General features: G+C 53.8%; 3 protein-coding genes across 4 annotated transcripts in view; 2 read left to right on the top strand and 1 right to left on the bottom strand.

Annotated features, from left to right (window-relative positions):
- Window positions 1-14,197, top strand: ERCC1 (ERCC excision repair 1, endonuclease non-catalytic subunit). Of its 2 annotated transcripts, none has more exons than XM_020898143.2 (10): window positions 1-106; window positions 591-701; window positions 1,678-1,881; window positions 5,229-5,332; window positions 6,151-6,250; window positions 7,241-7,317; window positions 12,109-12,208; window positions 13,435-13,506; window positions 13,738-13,806; window positions 14,089-14,197. In XM_020898143.2, the coding sequence occupies exons 2-10, from the start codon at window positions 609-611 to the stop codon at window positions 14,140-14,142; spliced, it is 873 nt and encodes a 290-aa protein (XP_020753802.1). In that variant the 5' UTR covers window positions 1-106; window positions 591-608; the 3' UTR covers window positions 14,143-14,197. The 2 variants fall into 2 exon arrangements, with proteins under 2 accessions (XP_020753802.1, XP_020753803.1); XM_020898144.2 differs by having other exon boundaries at window positions 12-239.
- POLR1G (RNA polymerase I subunit G) overlaps window positions 14,032-17,659 on the bottom strand; it is a 15,893-nt gene continuing 12,265 nt past the window's right edge. Inside the window, exons 2-4 of the mRNA XM_020898138.2 lie at window positions 16,533-16,912; window positions 15,913-16,054; window positions 14,032-15,739 (exon numbers count right to left, since the gene is read on the bottom strand). Of these exons, the coding sequence (XP_020753797.2) occupies window positions 14,320-15,739; window positions 15,913-16,054; window positions 16,533-16,566 (1,596 nt within the window). The 5' untranslated portion in view covers window positions 16,567-16,912 and the 3' untranslated portion in view covers window positions 14,032-14,319. The remainder of the gene's footprint in view (window positions 15,740-15,912; window positions 16,055-16,532; window positions 16,913-17,659) is intronic.
- The window catches only part of PPP1R13L (protein phosphatase 1 regulatory subunit 13 like), a 16,201-nt gene continuing 15,436 nt past the window's right edge, over window positions 16,895-17,659 (top strand). Inside the window, exon 1 of the mRNA XM_070450692.1 lies at window positions 16,895-16,960. The gene's annotated coding sequence lies outside the window, so the exon portion shown is untranslated. The remainder of the gene's footprint in view (window positions 16,961-17,659) is intronic.

The raw sequence follows: 17,659 nt of genomic DNA on the forward strand, positions 1-17,659 counted from the left end.
GGGCTAGAGAGGCCGGAAGTGCGGCGAGCCTGGGGCCGCGCTGGCCGCGGGGGCGGTGGGAAACCTCTATCTCCCTTCGGTCTTTTCTTCGCGGCCCGGAGAGGAGGTCGGTCCTCGGGGAGCTAAGACAGCCGGGCTAGGACCAGAGGGGTCGGGGGTGGAGATTGCCGGTGGCGATTGGCAGCTGCCAGTCAATCGGTACAGCGATTGAGGAGGTGGAGCGAGGGGAAGGCATCCAGGTGCGAGCCCTGGGGGCGGGGCGGACGGATGGTTGGGGACAGTGGTCAGGCCTGGCAAACGGAAGGTGGGGAACTGTGAGGGCGGGAGAAAAGAAGGTTGGGGCCCTGGAGGGCGTGGCGAGTGGAAAGTATGGACCGGTAGGGGGCGGGGCAAGCCGGAGGTGGTGGCTGGTTGGGGCGGGGCCTTATAGAACCTAGCTCCCTCCCTGGATGTCTGGAGCTGGACGCTATCAAGCCCTGGGATTGTTTTTTGCGGGGGGCGGGAGGGGGGCGACTGTGACTTGGGGGGTGAGTTCCTGCTGGGGAATGCCGATGTCTCATTGGCTCCCAACACCACGTCTTCATTTTCAGGCCCCAGAGGAGTTTGCTATGGATGGAGAGGCAGTGCAAAAGCCCGCCGGCCCACCCGCAAGGAAGAAATTCCTTATTCCTATGGACGAGGGTGTGGTCCCTCCTCCTGGGGTAGGACGAGGAGATGCGGGAACCGCTGAGAGGCTTGGTGGGCTTGGTTAGGAGGAAGGGGCCTGTAGGACCTCAGTGTGGTTAGGAAATGTTGGGGCCTGGCTCACCTTGAGAAAACAGTCCTTTGACCTACGCAGGCCTCAGTTTCCCTATCTGTAAAATGTCATAGGAGGGCTAAGGCAGTTAGAGAACTGGCACCAAGGGGACTAGTTCTGGAACGTTTCACGTGGTCAGCACCTTGGTTCTGCAAAAGCATGAATTTATTGCTGAACTTTAAGAATGGGAAGGTTTTACGATTTTAAAATAAGTCTGCACATCTAACATTTTTTGGTAAATAAAGGATCTGGCAGCACTGAATTCTCAACCCCACAGGAACACAATTGGCTGGTGCTAAGGCTGCCACCTATGTGCTATGAAGAAAAAGAAAGTAAGCTAAGGATATAGGGTGTGATGGGAGATACTTTAGATATAGAACAGTCAAGGGAGGGCTTCTTGGAGGAGATGATGCTTTTGCTGAGATGTGAAAGAGGTGAGGGAGCAAGCTATGTGATATGGGGCAGAAGGAAACAGCCAGTGCAAAGGCCCTGAGGTCAGAGAAAACCTGATGCATTTTAGGGCAGGTAGAAGGCCAGTGGGGCTGGAGTAGAGAAAACCAGGGGGGAGGAGATAGAAAGTGAGATCCCTGAGGCTGAGGGGTAGGGACAGCTCTTTAAAAGTCTGGAGGGCTGTGCTGACAGCTTTGGCTTTTACTCTAAGGCAGGAGCCACCTCGGGGCTCAGAGCAGAGGAGGGACATGGTATGACTCAGTGTGGGGAGCAGACTAGGAGATAAAAGGCCAGTGAGGGAACTGGAGAGGAAGTGACTGCAGTGGCCCAAGGGAGAGAAGGTGGTTGGGACCAGGGTAGTAGTAGCGGAGGAGGTAGGAAGAAGTGGCTGGATTCAGACTTCGTGTGACCACTCACATCTCTTCCCACAGGCCAAGCCTTTGTTCAGATCCACACGGAGCCTGCCCACCGTGGAGACCTCACCCCCGCCAGGCCCTCAGACCTATGCTGAGTACGCCCTCTCTGGACCTCCAGGCAGGGCTGAAGCCACATGCCCTGTTGGGCCAGAACCCCTGGCAGGAGAGGCCCCCAAACCAGGAGCAAAATCCAACAGCATCATTGTGAGCCCCCGGCAGGTGAGGACGGGGATGGAGAAGTGGGGCTTTGGACTTTCTGGTGGGAAATGCAAGGGCTTTCTGGTTGGCAAGGAAGGTCTGAGTTCCACCCGTTGTGCTCTCAACAGCGCCAGTCATCCATTCAGCTAGTGTGTGTGGGTTGAGGATGCCCCATGTCCTAGTCCTTTCAGGCTGTTCTAACAAAAATACCGTAGACTAGTGGCTTAAACAGTGAACATTTATTTCTCACAGTTCTGGAGGCTGGGAAGTCCAAGATCAAGGTGCTGGCAGGTTCCATGTCTAGTGAGGACCCACTTCCTGGTTCATAGCCAGCTGTCTTCTCACTGTGTCCTCACAGCTTCAGAAGGGGCGAGGAACTCCTGGAGTCTCTTTTATAAAAACACTAATCCCATTCATGACACTTCCGCCTTCATGACCTTATCACCTGCCTTTACCTCCTAATAAAGAATCCGCCTGCAATGCAGGAGCCGCAGGTTCGATCCCTGCGTTGGAAAGATCCCCTGGAGGAGGGCATGGCAGCCCACTGTAGTATTCTTGCCTGGAGAATCCTATGGACAGAGGAGTCTGGAGGGCTACAGCTCATGGGGTTGAGTAGAATTGGACACGACTGAAGTAACGTGGCACACAGCACGTATCATCACATTGGGGGTTAGAATTTGGCCTATGAATTTTGGGGAGACACAGACATTCAGTCCATAATGCCCCAACTCTTTTTTTAAAAATGATATTTATATACATATTTATTTGGGCGCACCAGATCTTAGTTGCAGCAGGTGGGATCTGGTTCCCTGACCAGAGATCGAACCCAGGCCCCCTGCTTTAGGAGCTCAAAATCTTAAACCCTGGATCACCAGGAAAGTCCTGCCCCCACTGTTCTGGTTGGGGGTGTGACTGTATTCATGCAGCTATGTCTCCTGACCCCAGTTTTGTCCATTTATTAAAAAACTATTGAACACAGGCCCGAGTTTGAGTCCTGCTCTGCCACATTGCAGCTGTGTCTTCTTGGGCAAGTGACTTAACCCCTCTGAGCCACTTATAATCCACATAGATGGTCAGAGTTTACCTGATGCTGTTCTAGGCTCTGGGGACAGGAGATAAAGCCTCTGTCATTGACAGGGCTGGCCTTCTGGAGGGAGAGAGCAGCAGTACATGAAGATAACAGTAAGATCCAAGAACATGAAACGATGCTCAAAATTGTGAACCATCAGGGAGCCCAAACCACAGTGAGACACCACTTGTACCCACTAGGATGGCTCGAATCTCAAGGATAGACAATGCCAAGGGTGGGGAGGGTGGGGAGGAGCCGGAATCCCCGTGCACTGCTGGTGGGAATATGAAACGGTGCAGCCACATTGGAAAACAGCCTGGTAGTTCCTCAAATGTTTAAACATAGAGTTACCATATGGCCCAACAATTCCACCTCTAGGATATACCTTGAGGTATATCCTAGGTATATACATTTGGGTTTTATACCCTAGGTATATACTGGGTATATATATTTGGGTTTATCCTTTTCGTTGATTATGAAAATGCTGCTGTGGACATTTAGGTACCAGTGTTTGTGTGGACATGTTTCCAGTTCTCTTGGGTATTTATCTAGGTGTAGATTAGCTGGGTCATGTGGCAATGCTGTGTTTAACTTTCTCAGGCACCCCCAAACTGTCTTCTAAAAGACTGCACCACTTTATGTTCCCACCAGCCATGGATGAAGATTGCATTTCTGCCATATCACCCCCACTTGTCATTGCTGGTCTTTTGGATTTTGGCCATTCTAGGAGGGTGGGAAGTGGACAGAACAATCCTTTAAAAATTCAAATCGGATCCGCCTCTCCCTTACCCAAAGCCCTTCCACGGCTCCTGGCGTCTCAGTTCGAGATGCCCCAGGGCTGCAGACCCTTCCCACCCCAGCTTCTCTGACCACACACCACCCTTCCTCCCCCCACGAGAGCAGATCCCACACCCTTATTCGAGCTGAATTCCACTTCACTTGATGATTACATGTTCATCCCCCAGGTGCTTTTTTGGAGGGCGCTGTGCTGGGTCTCTGTTGCTGCACACAGGCTTTCTCGAGTTGTGGGAAGAGGCGGCTACTCTCTAGTTGGGATACTCTCTAGTTGGGCATCCCACTCCGGTGACTTCTCTTGTTGCAGAGAGCAGGCTCTGGAGCGCATGGGCTTGAGTAGTTGCCACATGCGGGCTCCGTAGTTGTGGTTCCCAGGCTTGATAGTTGCAGTTGTGGCGCATGTGCTTAGCTGATACACAGCATATGGGATCTTCCCAGACCAGGGATCGAACCCGCATCTCCTGCATTGGCAGGTGGATTCTTTACCACTGAGCTTCCAGGGAAGTCCCCCAAGATGCTTCTGTTTAATGTCTGTGTCCCCCACAGGGGCCGAGATCTGTGTCCTCTTGGTCAGACTTAGACACAAAGTGGGTTCTCAGATACCTATGAATAGATCAGTGCTTGACTTGCTCAGAGTATTTCCATCCTGGGCTGCAGAGTAGAGTGTGAGGGGGTGTTTAGAGGGAGGCGTCTGCTCAGCAGACGCCAGGGGTCTAACCCTGTGGGGGGTCACAGGCACTGTGAGGAGCTTCTGAGCGCACTGGGGAGCCACAGCAGGGCTTAGAGCAGGGAAGGGCAGGCTTGTGCTTTAGGAAGAGCTGTCTGGCTCCTGTTTGGAGGGTAGCCAGGAGGGGCAGGGGACCAGGAGGAGGTGGGGTGGGAGCTGGAGGGGGAAGCATTTCTGGGGGATGCTTAGAAGCTCAGTGTCCCACTTGGGGGAGGGGAGGGAGAAGGAAGCCCTGGATCTCTGGATGGTGGGGCCATCCCTGAGTTGGGGCTGGGACGTGGAGCAGGTACGGGGGCCAGTGAGGTAGGTGTCCAGTGGGCCACAGGACATGTAAGCTGGGGCTGGGGGAGATCCAGGGACCCTTTGGTTAAGGCTGAGGGCCAGGGGCAGCTTCCCTGGTGACTCAGTGGTAAAAAATCCACCTGCCAATGCAGGAGACGTGAGTTCCATCCCTGGGTCAGGAAGATCCCCTGGAGAAGGAATTGGCCACCCACTCCGGTATTCTTGCCTGGAAAATCCACCAGAGAAGCCAGGCTATGACTGAAGCGACTAAAGAACAGGGCCGGGGAGGAGGGGCCTAGGCCAGAGCACCTAGAACAGTCCAGGTAGAGGAAGGGGGTGTCTGGGGAGAGGAGAGCAGAGCTGGGGAAGCCCGGGTGCTGAGCAGGAGGAGGGTGGGGAGGGGTGGAGCAGCGGTGGGAGGACGGCCCTGGGGTGGCGCTGGGTGGGGTGGCCCCAGGGCCCCCCGCTAATGGCTTTGCTCCTCCCTCCGCCCAGAGGGGCAACCCAGTGCTGAGGTTCGTGCGCAACGTGCCCTGGGAGTTCGGGGACGTGCTCCCCGACTACGTGCTGGGCCAGAGCACCTGTGCCCTCTTCCTCAGGTGAGTGCTCCGGTGTTCTGGGCTGTCGGGAATCGGGGGACCTCCATGCACAGCCCTGTCACCTCTGGGCCTCGGTGTGACCCTGTGGAGGAGGCAGGGATCTTGGCCCACAAGTGCCCAGAACAAGAGCTAAGGTCCCGGGTCTGAGGGAGGAGAGGCTGGGGGCCCGAACTCCTGCATCTGAGGGAGGAGGGGGCCTCATGTCACGGACCCTCAGAACTGGAGCCAAGGTTTCTGTATCCTTCACCAGTTAAACAAGTTTTCCCCCTCCACTCCTAGGGGCCCTTCTCCAGACAGAGCCAGACGGGAAGTTAAACTTCTTAAGTTCCTGTCCTCCCTGTGGGATATGGAGCTGGCGGCTGCTGGGCAGAGACGCCCCTTTGTTCCTGGGTGGCAAAGCTGCCCCACCCCTCCCTGCCAGCACCCTCAGAGGCCAAAGCAGGCATTCCTGGGGGCGGGTAGGTGGGCCCTGCTTCCCCAGACCAGCTGTGCAGCGCCCCGTGACCCTAACCCCCCGGGAACGAATGGTCTCTAGGGTCTCCTGTGCTCCACCCGAAACCCAGAGGTCTTCTCTTCCTTGGTGAAGAATCTGGGGGTCCACCCTTCCAGGGAGCCAGAGCCAGACAGCCCTCACTGCCAGTCCCCACTGTGATCCCTTCTTGAAGGGTGACCTTGGGCAAGTCACTGAACCTCTCTGAGCCTCAGAGCCCGGCCAGCCTGTCTGCCTCATTCTCCAAGCCCTCCAGCCAGAGGGAAGGAGGGCGTCTGGGGTGTCTCAGCCAGAGACCTCCCAACCCCTCTCTCCCCGCACCCCACAGCCTCCGCTACCACAACCTCCACCCAGACTACATCCACCAGCGGCTGCAGAGCCTAGGGAAGAACTATGCCCTGCGGGTCCTGCTCGTCCAGGTGGACGTGGTAAGCAGGGGTCACTCCCCCGGGCCTCAGTGTCCCCATCTGTGAAATGGGGAGCCTTGGACCTCCTGGTGGCCAGGTGGGTGTTGAGTCCTTTCCAAGGAGGAACCTCAGTGGGGAGTTTCTTGCATCTGAGCTGCAAGCTGTGTTGACGAGGAGTTGGGATGGTCAGATTACCTATCTCCTCCTTCTGCACGCACCACCCCCTCTTCAACCAGGCCCAGCCCTCTGCCACCTAAATACTTCTTGAACCTGTTTCTTTCTCTCTGTCCTTGCAGCCCCACCCTGATCCAGGCCCTTTCTTCTCCTGCCTGGGTCTCTGCCCCAGCCTCTTCTCATCTCGTGGCCTCCAGCTTTGCTCCTCTGCAAGCGGAGGGCTCTTCAAGCACACAGATCTGAGGTCCAACCCCCCCACAGCCCCCCAGTGCCCTCTGTGAAGGCCCTGCATGACCCAATCCCTGCCCTGCTCTCCCAGCTCATCTCTCAGCTTCCAAAGATCAGCCTTTCATTTCACATCTTCTACCCCATAGCAGTGAATTTTATTTCCTCAAGCCCTTTCTCCCTTCCCTTCATTTGCACACACTGTTCCCATCTGAAATTCCCTTTTCTACTGTCCTTTGTTACCCTCACTGCTCATCCTCCTTCAGGTCCCAGCTCAGATGTCCCCTCCTCCAGGAAGCTCTTCCTGATCCCCCAGGTACGACAGATGTTGCTCTGGCTTCTCCACCTCAGCCCTGGGCACTCTGGGTCATCACTGTCTAGGGATGGGTCTGTCCCCCTCATCAGACTGTGAGTCCCCAGAAGGCAGAGTCAGAGCTGGCCTGGTCACTGCTGGGTCCTGGGACTGCCCCGCCCGGGTCAGGCACCCCATCAGAGAATAGGAAGCGTCAGTTGAGTGAAAGGCTCTTGGCTTCCTAAGGTGCTCAGCTTTTAAGACTCTTTAACTCCTTACTTTCTCCCAGATCCCTCATTATTCTGGTTTTCTTCTTTCAGAAAGATCCTCAGCAGGCCCTCAAGGAGCTGGCTAAGATGTGTGTCCTGGCCGACTGTACCCTGATCCTGGCCTGGAGGTGAGATGGAGGCTTCCCCTCAGGTCAGGCTCCGTCCCGAGAGTTCTCCCCGCTTCCACCCCCAGACCTTCCTTCGTCCTCCCAGGAATGCCCTGTGTGAGCCTGGTCCAGTCAATTTCTTTTTTAAAATATTTTATTTATTTTTGGCTGTGCTGGGTCTTCGTTGCTGTGCACGGGCTTTCTCTACTTGCAGCGATGGAGCGAGCAGGGGCGGCTCGCTAGCTGTGGTGCGTGGGCCTCTCACTGCGGGCTTCTCTTGCTGTGGAGCACGGGCTCATGAGCTCACAGGCTCAGTAGTTGTGGCGCACAGGCTTAGTCGCCCTGAGACACATGGGATCTTTGTTCCCTGACCAGGTATCAAATCCATGTCCCCTGCAAGGATAGGCGGATTCTTAACCACTGGACCACCAGGAAAGTCCCTGGGCTTTAATTTCTTTATCTGTAAAACAGGGTCTTTCTTACAGTTATAGGTACAAAAGAAGGTGACATAGATCAAATTCCCAGGACCATGCTAGGTACTTATGAGTTAGACATTAAACCTGGCTGAACAATTAATTCCAAGTCTAGGTTTATAAAGACCATTTTGATTGGTTTTCCAGAGGCAAAAGAGATCCCTTCCTCACACCATAATCAGAACGAAATCTTGATGATTACAGACATAAAAAGAAAAACTACAGTAACAGTATAAGAAATCATATATATATATATATGACTTCCCTGGTGGCTCAGCTGGTAAAGAATCCACTTGCAATGCAGGAAACCCTGGTTCGATCCCTGGGTTGGGACGATCCCCTGGAGAAGGGAACAGCTACCCACTCCAGTGTTCTGGCCTGGAGAATTCCATGGACTGTATATAGTTCATGCAGTCACAAAGAGTTGGACATGACTGAGCGACTTTGACTTTCATATATATATATATGTATATATATATAATGTTCTTGTGCTGGGAACGTCTTTCAAAGCAATACTAAAAACCCAGAAGCCATAAAGGAAAAGGCTGGCTGATTTGAAAAAGTTAAAATTTTAAACTGCTGGATAGTAAGAGATACTCTAGACAAAGTTAAAAGACGAGTGACGCACTAAGAGGAGATACTTGCTATATGTGACCAAAAGACTTAAGATCCCTAATTCACTTTTGTTTTTTTAAGGAAACTTTATTTATGTGTTTGTCTTTGGCTGTCCTGGATCTTTGTTGCTGTTCACAGACTTTCTCTAGTTGTGGCGAGCAGTGGCTTCTCTTGTTGCAGAGCACGGCTCCAGGGTGCTCGGGTTTCAGTAGCTGCGGCTCACAGGCCCCTTCGGTAGTTGCATTTCCTGGGCTCTAGAGTTTGGGCTCAGTAGTTGTGGCGCTCAGGCTTAGTTGCTCTGAGGCAGGTGGAGTCTTCCTGGACCAGGGATCTAACCTGTGTCCCCTGCATTGGCAGACGGATTCTTATCCACTGCGCCACCAGGGATGTCGTAAGATCCCTAATTTATATGTTTACATGTAAATGTTATATTTATACAGTTCAAAATATTTAAATGTTTATATTCAGAGGACTGTATCTAAACATGTACTATGTATTTATATATAGAAAGGACCTCCTACAAATCAGTAAGAAAAATAGCCCAGGAGCTCCCTGGTGGCCTAGTGGTGAGGGGATCCTGGTGTTTCACTGCGGTGGCCTGGGTTCAATCCCTGGTTGAGGACCTGAAATCCTGCAAGCCATGCAGTGCTGCCAAAAAAAACCCTGATTTTAAGTCTAAAGCAAGTTGTCAAGAAGACATGAAAAAACTGTCAGCCACGCAGCTTGTCAGGAAATGTCAATTTTCGAAGAACACGGTGTTATTTTTCACCCATTAATTTGGTGAAAACGTCAAGAAACAGGCACCTGCATGCTTGGTTAGCAGGAGACCTGACTGGTGATTAAAGCAGAAAACAGCCATACTCTTTAACGCAGCTCTTCACCCTGTGAGCCTCCTTCACCCCTCAGGTTTAGCTCAGTTCTGACACTTTCTGCCTGGAGGTAAGGTCAGATCCCCCAGGTTATGGCTCATAGAGCTGCCCCATCCCATGCACGCTGCAGGCGCCAGTCACAAGCCCAGGGAATCACCTGTGCTGTGAACAGCGGCTGCAGGTCAAGACCTCCAATGACCCTTCCTCAGGTTTGATTATTTTGCTAGCACGGCTCTCGGGACTCGGGGAAACACTTATATTTACCAGTCCATTACAGGATACACTAAAGGATACAAAGAGGTACACAGGGCAGGGTCTTCGAGGGTCCTGACCACAGGAGCTCCTGTCCCCAGGGAGCTGGGAGTGTGTCACCCTCCCAGTGTGGATGTGTTTGCCAGCCTGGAAGCTCCCTCAGTCCCAGGATTAGTGTTGAGATTCTATGGCGGCTTCTCACATAGGCATGATCACTTATTAACTCCATTTCCAGCCCCTCTCCCCTCTGGAGGATCGGGGGTGGGGTGGGAAATTCCAAGCTTCTAATGCTGGCTTGGACTTTCCAGTCACCAGCCCCCCATCTAGGAGCCACCCAAGGTCACCTCTGTGGAACAGAAGAAGCCCTTGGTGATCTTATCACTTGGGAATTTATGGGGGTTTGGAGCACTGTGTCAGAAACAGGGACAGAGACCAGTATATATTTTCTGTTAGCTCGTAGAGGCCTTTTCAGACTGGCTTCTGTGGTTTCTCCATGTCTTTTTTTTTTTAATTCATTTGGCTGTATGGGGTCTTAGTTGTGGCATGCAGGTTCTTTTAGTTGAAGCTTGTGGGATAATTAGTTCAAGATGCAAACTCTTAGTTGCACGTGAGATCTAGTTCCCTGATCAGTGATCGAACCTGGAGCCCCTGCATTGGGAGTGTGGAGTCTTAGCCACTGGACCACCAGGGAAGTTCCCCTCCACGTCTTTTCACATCTTGGTAGTTCATTTGCTATCACTTTACTACTGACTGTCTGAATCCACATTCTTTTTCAGCTGTGTAGTATTCTACCTGTAGCCCTGTACTGGTGGACACTTGGCTGATTCCCAGGGTTTTGCTGTTACAGGAACACTCCCACTACTGCCCCCAACCCCAGGGATGGGTTTCGAGGCCAAAGAGTAAATGTATTTGTCATTCTGTGCCCTCCCTAGGGGTTTGTTACTGCTATACTTTTTGACTACTTAGAAAAATGCATTTATGTATTAGTTATATATGAAAACAGAAGCAAGTGTGAAAAATCGCTCTCTCTTTACTGTGGGAAGTAGCACAGTGGAGTGTGGGGAGCCCGGCTGTGTGATCCTGGGCAAGTGACTTAACCCCACTCGTCTGTTTCCCCCTCCATTGTCATGGGTTGCAAATAGCTGCCTTACAAGATCTCTCAAGAGAGCCCAGAAGCTTCTGAAGATAAAGGGCTTTGGACAGTGCCTGGAATGCAGCTAGGCCCCCACCCGGGGAATATTTCCCATGTCTTTACATCCAAACTAGGGAATATTTGGGACCCATTAAGTAAATGGGGTCGAGGGACTTTCCTGGTGCTTCAGTGGCTGAGACTCCGTGTTCCCAAGGCAGGGGCCCAGGTTCGATCCCTGAACTAGTCCGGGATCTAAATACCACCTGCTGCAACTGAAGATCCTGCCTGCTGCAACTAAGACCCGGCACAGCCAAATGAGGACATAAATGTTTATTAAAAAGTAAATGGGGTCGCGCTCTGTCTTCCGATGTGGAAAAATGTCCTGATTGTACTGGGGAACAAAAGTGAAAGTGAGGAAGTGGACACAGCATGTCCTGACCAAGTGATTAAGAACAATAACAGTCCCCTCTGCGCCTCGAGCAAAAGCAACGAAGCCCACAGAAAGACACAGAATTAGAGAAACGAGTTTTCTTTTGAGAATATAAATCAGTGTTTAATCAACAAACATTGTCCTCTAGCTAGACTTTGAAGGGTAAGAAAATGCCTCAAGACAGACACTTGAGGAAAAAGGCCAGCTTTTTCCTGGTGTGAATAAACTTGAGTTCCTCTATTACGCACATAGACAGGCCCGTTTCGTGACTTAGTTGTTTCAGCTACTTCTGAGACAGTTAATTACACGTCAGAAAAGCCCAGTGCCTGATGGAGACATGAATGGTGACTGTGAGGTTAGTTGCAGCAGCCAGCTTGTAGAACTTTCCTTTTGAAGATGCACTGCATATAAAACCTCCCTCCCAGAATAGCTAACATTTCGCAACCAGGCTTCTAAGTGCCAGGCATGTCACTTAGGAGTGTGGACTTGTTTAATTGTCATTAGCATCCACCCCTCTTCTGTAGTGGCTGTTGGTAAAGAATATGCCTGCAATGCAGAGACCGGGGTTCAATCCCTGGGTCAGGAAGATTCCCTGGAGAAGAGTATGGCAACTCACTCCAGTATTCTTGCCTAGAGAATCCCATGGACCGAGGAGCCTAGTGGGCTACAGTCCATACGGTGGGAAAGAGTCGGAAATGACTGAGCAATTCTAACACTTAGAACTTAGCATCCACCCCACTTGACAGGTGAGGCAACCAAGGGTCCAGAGATGAAAATTGTTGGCCCAGAGTAACTCAGGTGGGAAGTGGGGCCTGAACCCCACTGGTCAGGCTCCCAAACTGTGGCCCTTAGCCACACATCTTAGAAGAGACCTGTCAAAATGCGCCCGCCCAGCAGGGGTTACCACCAGGAGACATTTAGGCAAAGTTGAGAACATTCATTTCGCTATATTAGAGTTTGGAATTCTAGCATCAGCAAATGAAATTAATGTAAAACATGACCCCCCTGCCCTCTTCCCCTGACCTGAATGTCTCACCCCAGCCCCGAGGAGGCCGGGCGGTACCTGGAGACCTACAAGGCCTACGAGCAGAAGCCGGCCGATCTCCTGATGGAGAAGCTGGAGCAGGACTTTGTTTCCCGGGTGAGGCACCCTCCCCTCCCTGCCTGGGCCTCCCCCCAGCTCCTTCTGGGGTTCTGAGCTGCAGTCCTGATCTGAAGTCACACCTCTCCCCCGCCACCTAACCCCACCCTCAGCTTCCAATCACTTCTGCCCCAACAGCAGCTAGCAAGGTCTTCCTAAGCCTGCTTTCTTCAGCTCAGAACCCTTGGGTGGGGACTTCCCTGCTGGTCCAGTGGCTAAGCCTCTGAGCTCCTAATGGCAGAGATCCTGGGTTCAATCCCTGGCCAGGGAACTAGATCCCACATGCCACAGCTAAGAGTTTGAGAGCCACAACTAAACCTCCTGCATGCCACAACACTTGGCACAGCCCAGTAAATAAATATTAAACAAATAAACACACGCCAAAATCCTCCCATGGCTCCCCGCGCCCCCACCGCACTCTCCAAGGTCCCGCCTGTTGGACCCGGCAGCCCCATCTAGCCCCTGCCTCCTCATTCGGTCACCACTGTGTCCATGCGGTTCCTTTGTGGAGTGCTTGCCTGATCTGGCCTCTCCCCTGCCTCAGCTCCAATGCTTCCTTCTCCAGGAAGTCTTCCGGGATCCCCAGGTCAGGTCAAGTGCCCACACTGGGCCCCCGCAGCCCTGCCTGTCTGGGTCACTGTGTCTGGAACTGATCTGCCTCTCACAGTGGACTAGGAGCTCCAGGAGGGCAGGCTTGGTTTGTTTAAGACCTGCTGTGTCCCCAGCACCACCAGACACTCAGGGAGTGCTCAGAGAATATTTGCTGAATGGACTGAACTGGGGTTCCAATGATAGGGTGATGGAGGATGCCCCCAGCCACCCTTGTGCAGGGTGTTATGAGAACCCCCATTTGCTTGAAAATAGGCCCAGAGAGGTCAGTTCCTATGCCCAGGGTCTCATAGGGAGAAGGCAGTGGGGCCTGGTTTTGAATTCCGGTCCAACTTCAGAGCCTACAGTCTTCCCCAGGGCAGAACCAGCTCAAGATAAATGACTTTTATCTTCTCATCTCATGACCAGCACCCTCTCAGCGAGTTGGGGATCACTCTGAGATGACCTTTTAATCATCAAAACACATAATCAAAAAACACACCCCCAAAGCATTACTGAGCGCTTCCTGCATGCAGAGCAGCCTAGGAACACAGCAGTGACCCAGTGCTGCCCTCACAGGCTCAGTCTTGTTTTTCTTTCTTCTCCCACCTCTGCCCTCCTCTCTCCTTTCCCTCCAGGTGACTGAATGTCTGACCACCGTCAAATCAGTCAACAAAACGGACAGTCAGACCCTCCTGACTACTTTTGGGGTGAGGAACAATTCCCTTGTGCCGACTGACATTTCTACCCACTTTGCTTTTTGAGGAAGCTGCCCACCTATTTCCTTCTACCTCCTAGTCCCCTCTCCTCATCCTTCCTGCCTCCCCCGGCTCCTGCAGGATCTCCCTGTCCTCCAGGAATATTGTACACCCACAAAGCAGCTGGGGGCAGGGGAGGTTTTGGGTTCACCTCCCCTGACCGCTAGCTCCTACCTTCCTCAGTCTCTGGAACAGCTCATAGCTGCATCCCGGGAAGATCTGTCTTTGTGCCCAGGCCTGGGACCCCAGAAGGTAAGAGCCTGGAGAAATGGGCTTGAGGGGCTAAGGGCAGGAGGGAGCCCCAAAGAAATGGGACCTCAGATTCCAAAGTTCTGAGGTTTCAGAAGGCCCAGAGAGGGTGGGGACCAGCCCAACCTCACATAGCCCGTCTGGGATAGAATTTAGATTAGGCTGCTTCTCACCTCACCCCCAGAGTGTCCCCTCCAGGAGAAAAAGAACCAGAAGCCCACTCTGATGTATCAAACAAATGGCTCATTTAATGACCGGTTCCTTTTCTTCCTCCCCCGTCTCCAGGCCCGAAGGCTGTTTGATGTCTTCCACGAGCCCTTCTTGAAAGTGCCCCACTGACCCCAGATGCCAAGGAGGTCCTCGGTGTAGTAATAAAGCACTTTTTTCTGGCCCAGGCTCTGGCTGGTGTGCTGGTGTGGTCAGTGGGAGGGGGGCTCTCTGCTCTTCCTTTCTGATGGCCCAGGTGGCCACCTTCAGCTTGTCTGAGTTGCAGTCATCGGTTTCCCCGGTGGACACTTACACGGGATCCTGCTGTGGCTTCTTCTTCCGCTTCCTCTCCTGTCCCATGGGAGCCACCTGCCCAGACTCGGGATTCAGCGGGGGCTCTGGCATCTCCTCCTGGGATGCTGTCTCAGGCACCTGGCTTTTCTGGCCCTGCTTTTTCCTTTTCTTAGTGGATGTTGGATCTGCCCTGGCCTCAGGCTGCCCCTCATCTGGCAGCTCAGGCTCCATCATCTCGCCTTGGGGGTCAGTCATCTCAGTCCCAGGCTCTGTCGCTAGATGCCCTCTTTCTTTCTTCTTCTTCTTCTTGATGGATGCTAGAGCTGCATGAGGCTCAGCAGCACCTGGCAGCTTGGGCTCCATCTCCTCTGCCTGTGGCTCCACCACTTCTGTCCCTGGCTCCATCATCACATTTTGCTGTTTCTCTTTCTTCCTTCTCTTTTTGGGGGATCCCAGAGCTGCCTCAGCCTGGGGCTCCACATCAGGTGGCACTTCAGGCTCCATCACCTCCCCTGCGAGCTCCAGAGGCTTCACCTCTGGCTCTGTCGCCTCCAGCCCTGGCTCCCTCATCCCTTTGTACCTCTTTTCCTTTTTCTTCTTTGAGGATGGCAGTGGGATGGCTTCCTCCTGTGGCTCCGTCTTCACCTGCAGCTGAGACTCAGCCGTCGTCCCCTCCACCGGCTCCATCTCTCCTGGCTCCTTCTGCTGCTTCCTCTTCTTTCTGGGGGACAGGACTGTCTCTTCCAGAGGCTCCCTTTTAACCATGAGTTCTAGCTCCTCCACCATCTTTTCTTTGGATTCTGGCATCCCTGTTTCTGGCTCGACCATTTCTACAAACTCTTTGGGCTTCTTTTTCTTTTTCTTGGTGGTGGATGGGGACAGTGCTCCCGGAGGCTCCAACATCTCAGCAACGGGCTCTGTTGCCAATGGCTCTGTCATCTCTAGTTCTTTCAGCAGCTGTTTTTTTTTCTTTTTCCCCACATGCAGCTCTGGGGACCCCAAAGCTGTGTCCACCTCCAGGGCCCCATGCTCATTCACTGCCTCCTGAGGAACTGAGGCTTCTGGCAAGTGTCTCCTCTTTTTCCTCTTCCCTAAGGCCAAGACCGACCCAGGCCCTGTGACTGGCGGGCTGCCTCCGAAGGCACAGAACCGAGGCCTCAGGCCAGGGGGGATCTGTGGTGGAGGACTTGTAGGAATGGACTGAAGTAGAGTCCCTGTCAGGGATTCCTGGGGACCCTCAAAGATCCTCAGGCTGCCCTGGGGTGCCGGGGCACAGGTGAGTCCCCCTCCTGCCTCCGCTGAGGGGGCCAGCAGGGTTGCTTCTCCTCCAGCTCCGGGGCCACTGCTGCTGAGAACCTGGTAGCGGTGCCGCTTGCCTGCCAACTTGCCCTTCACAATCTGGGAGCCAGAGAGAGGCACGAGTCGTCCATTGAGGCTGAAAGTTAAAAAGAGGAGGGCAGAAGCTTGATCAGATTCTTTTGGTGGGACAGGGGACAGCAGTTGAGATGCAGCATTTCCGGGTTCCCCAGGAAAGGCCCGTTAAGTACCCCACCTCATTTAGCCACTGGGGTGAGAAATGTTCCTGGGAGTTGGCATGGGACCTCTTACCAGTCTGGGGCGAAGTCTGCAGGGGCCTGGATGAGCCACAGCTCTGTATCTGGGCCGGTCAATGCCTCCAAAGAGAAACGACTGTGTTCTGAGGCTGGGGGCGTCGCAGTAAAGTTGGGGGGACAAGAAAACCGAGCAGCACCTGCAGAAGGGGAAATGGTCATTTCTGCCGGTCCAGTCCTCCAGGGCGCTATCAGTCCATTGGTCTCAACTTCTTGAGTGCCCCCATCCTCTTACCACGGCTTTCCTCTCTCCTGTCTGTTCCCCAGAGGCGCGCCTATATCCGCCATCCCAACTCTAGTTCTCCCCACCAGTATCCCCCTCACCCCGACCCTCAAATATCCTCTATCTGAATGCCTCCCCGTCCCCACTATCCCCCGGGGGATACACTCTCCGCTTCGTCAGATTCTTTTAGTGAGACGGGGGGCAGCAGCTGAGAAGAGGCATTTCAGAGTCCCCCAGGAAAACCCTTCTAGACTTCCCCCAGGTTTAGCCACTGGGGTGAGAAGCACGGTCCGGTCTCAGGATGTCTCTTTTTTCCGTCCGAACGCTCTGGGGGGCCCCCTTATCCTCCCGCCGGCCAACTCTGCACCCTGTCGGCCCGCCGTGCAGCAACTCACCGCCGGACGGGGTCCCCGCCATCCCGGGACCCATGCCTCAGGTAGACCGAGCAACTCAGGCCCCGCCGCCGACCACGTGGAACCACAGGGGTGGGACCTCGTCTGGGAGCGTCCACGTGGCACGGGAGCGCGGGAGGTGTCTCTCGGAGCTCGCTCTGTCTCTGAGCATAACTAGGGAAAATTTCCACTTGTGCACGGCCGAGAAGCGAAAAAAGTCATCTTTTACTGAAAGTCTACTCCAAAAAGCAGCTGATCCGCTGTCTGGGGCGTGGGGAGGAGTTAGAGCCGCACAAGGTCCCGGCGGGTATCCCCACAGTGTTTCAGACGTGATTTGGTCCAACGTTGCCTTAAAGGGGCCGCCACATTCATAGGCCCTAATTCTTAAAGAGACAGGAAGATCGAGTGGTCTGAAATCCTTAAAGAGACAGGTAAGGGTTCAGGTGGGTAGGACTGTGGTTTCAGTATTACAAACCCTTCTAGGGAGGTCCAGATGTCTCGGAAGTTCAGAACTTGACTGGGAGAGGTGGGAAAGCGGAGGAATGAGGGCTTTTAACTACCAGCAGGGGCGGGCTTTCGGGGCTCCAGGGGAGCGGGAAATATAGGGGGAGGAGCCTGTGGATCCCGGGGAGGAGACTCTGGGCTCCCGAGCTGGACACGCGTGGGGGCGGTGCGGACTAGGGAAGGGGCAATGGGCCAGAAGAGACGGGTCGATGCCTTCGAGGATTTAGTCTCGTGCGTGGGGGGCATTTCCAAAGGCTTTGAGGAAGAGAGAATGAGTAGAAGTCCTGATCAGTGCCCCGTCTCTGTCCCCGGGCGCGTGTAAACAGCGGCACGTGGACGCAGAGTTGGGGGACACGCCCACGCCGCTTCCCACGGGAATCGTGCCGCGTGGGGAGACGGGCGGAGCCGCGGGACGGTGACTAGACAGGGTGACCAGACTGCATTCCTGACCGGTGTGTCAGCGCTGATTCCCGCCCCCTCTGCCGAGATTGCGGATCCTACTTTAGAACTAGGGAGCCCACCTTCTCAGCGAGCCAGCGGCTGCCCAGAACGGAGGGAGGGTCAGCGAAAGAGGACGGGTTGCCTCTTCCCAGGATCGCCAGTTTCCCGTGCGTGGACGAGGCACG

The sequence above is a fragment of the Odocoileus virginianus genome, chromosome 20 (genome assembly GCF_023699985.2).
Source record: "Odocoileus virginianus isolate 20LAN1187 ecotype Illinois chromosome 20, Ovbor_1.2, whole genome shotgun sequence".
NCBI lineage: Eukaryota > Metazoa > Chordata > Mammalia > Artiodactyla > Cervidae > Odocoileus > Odocoileus virginianus.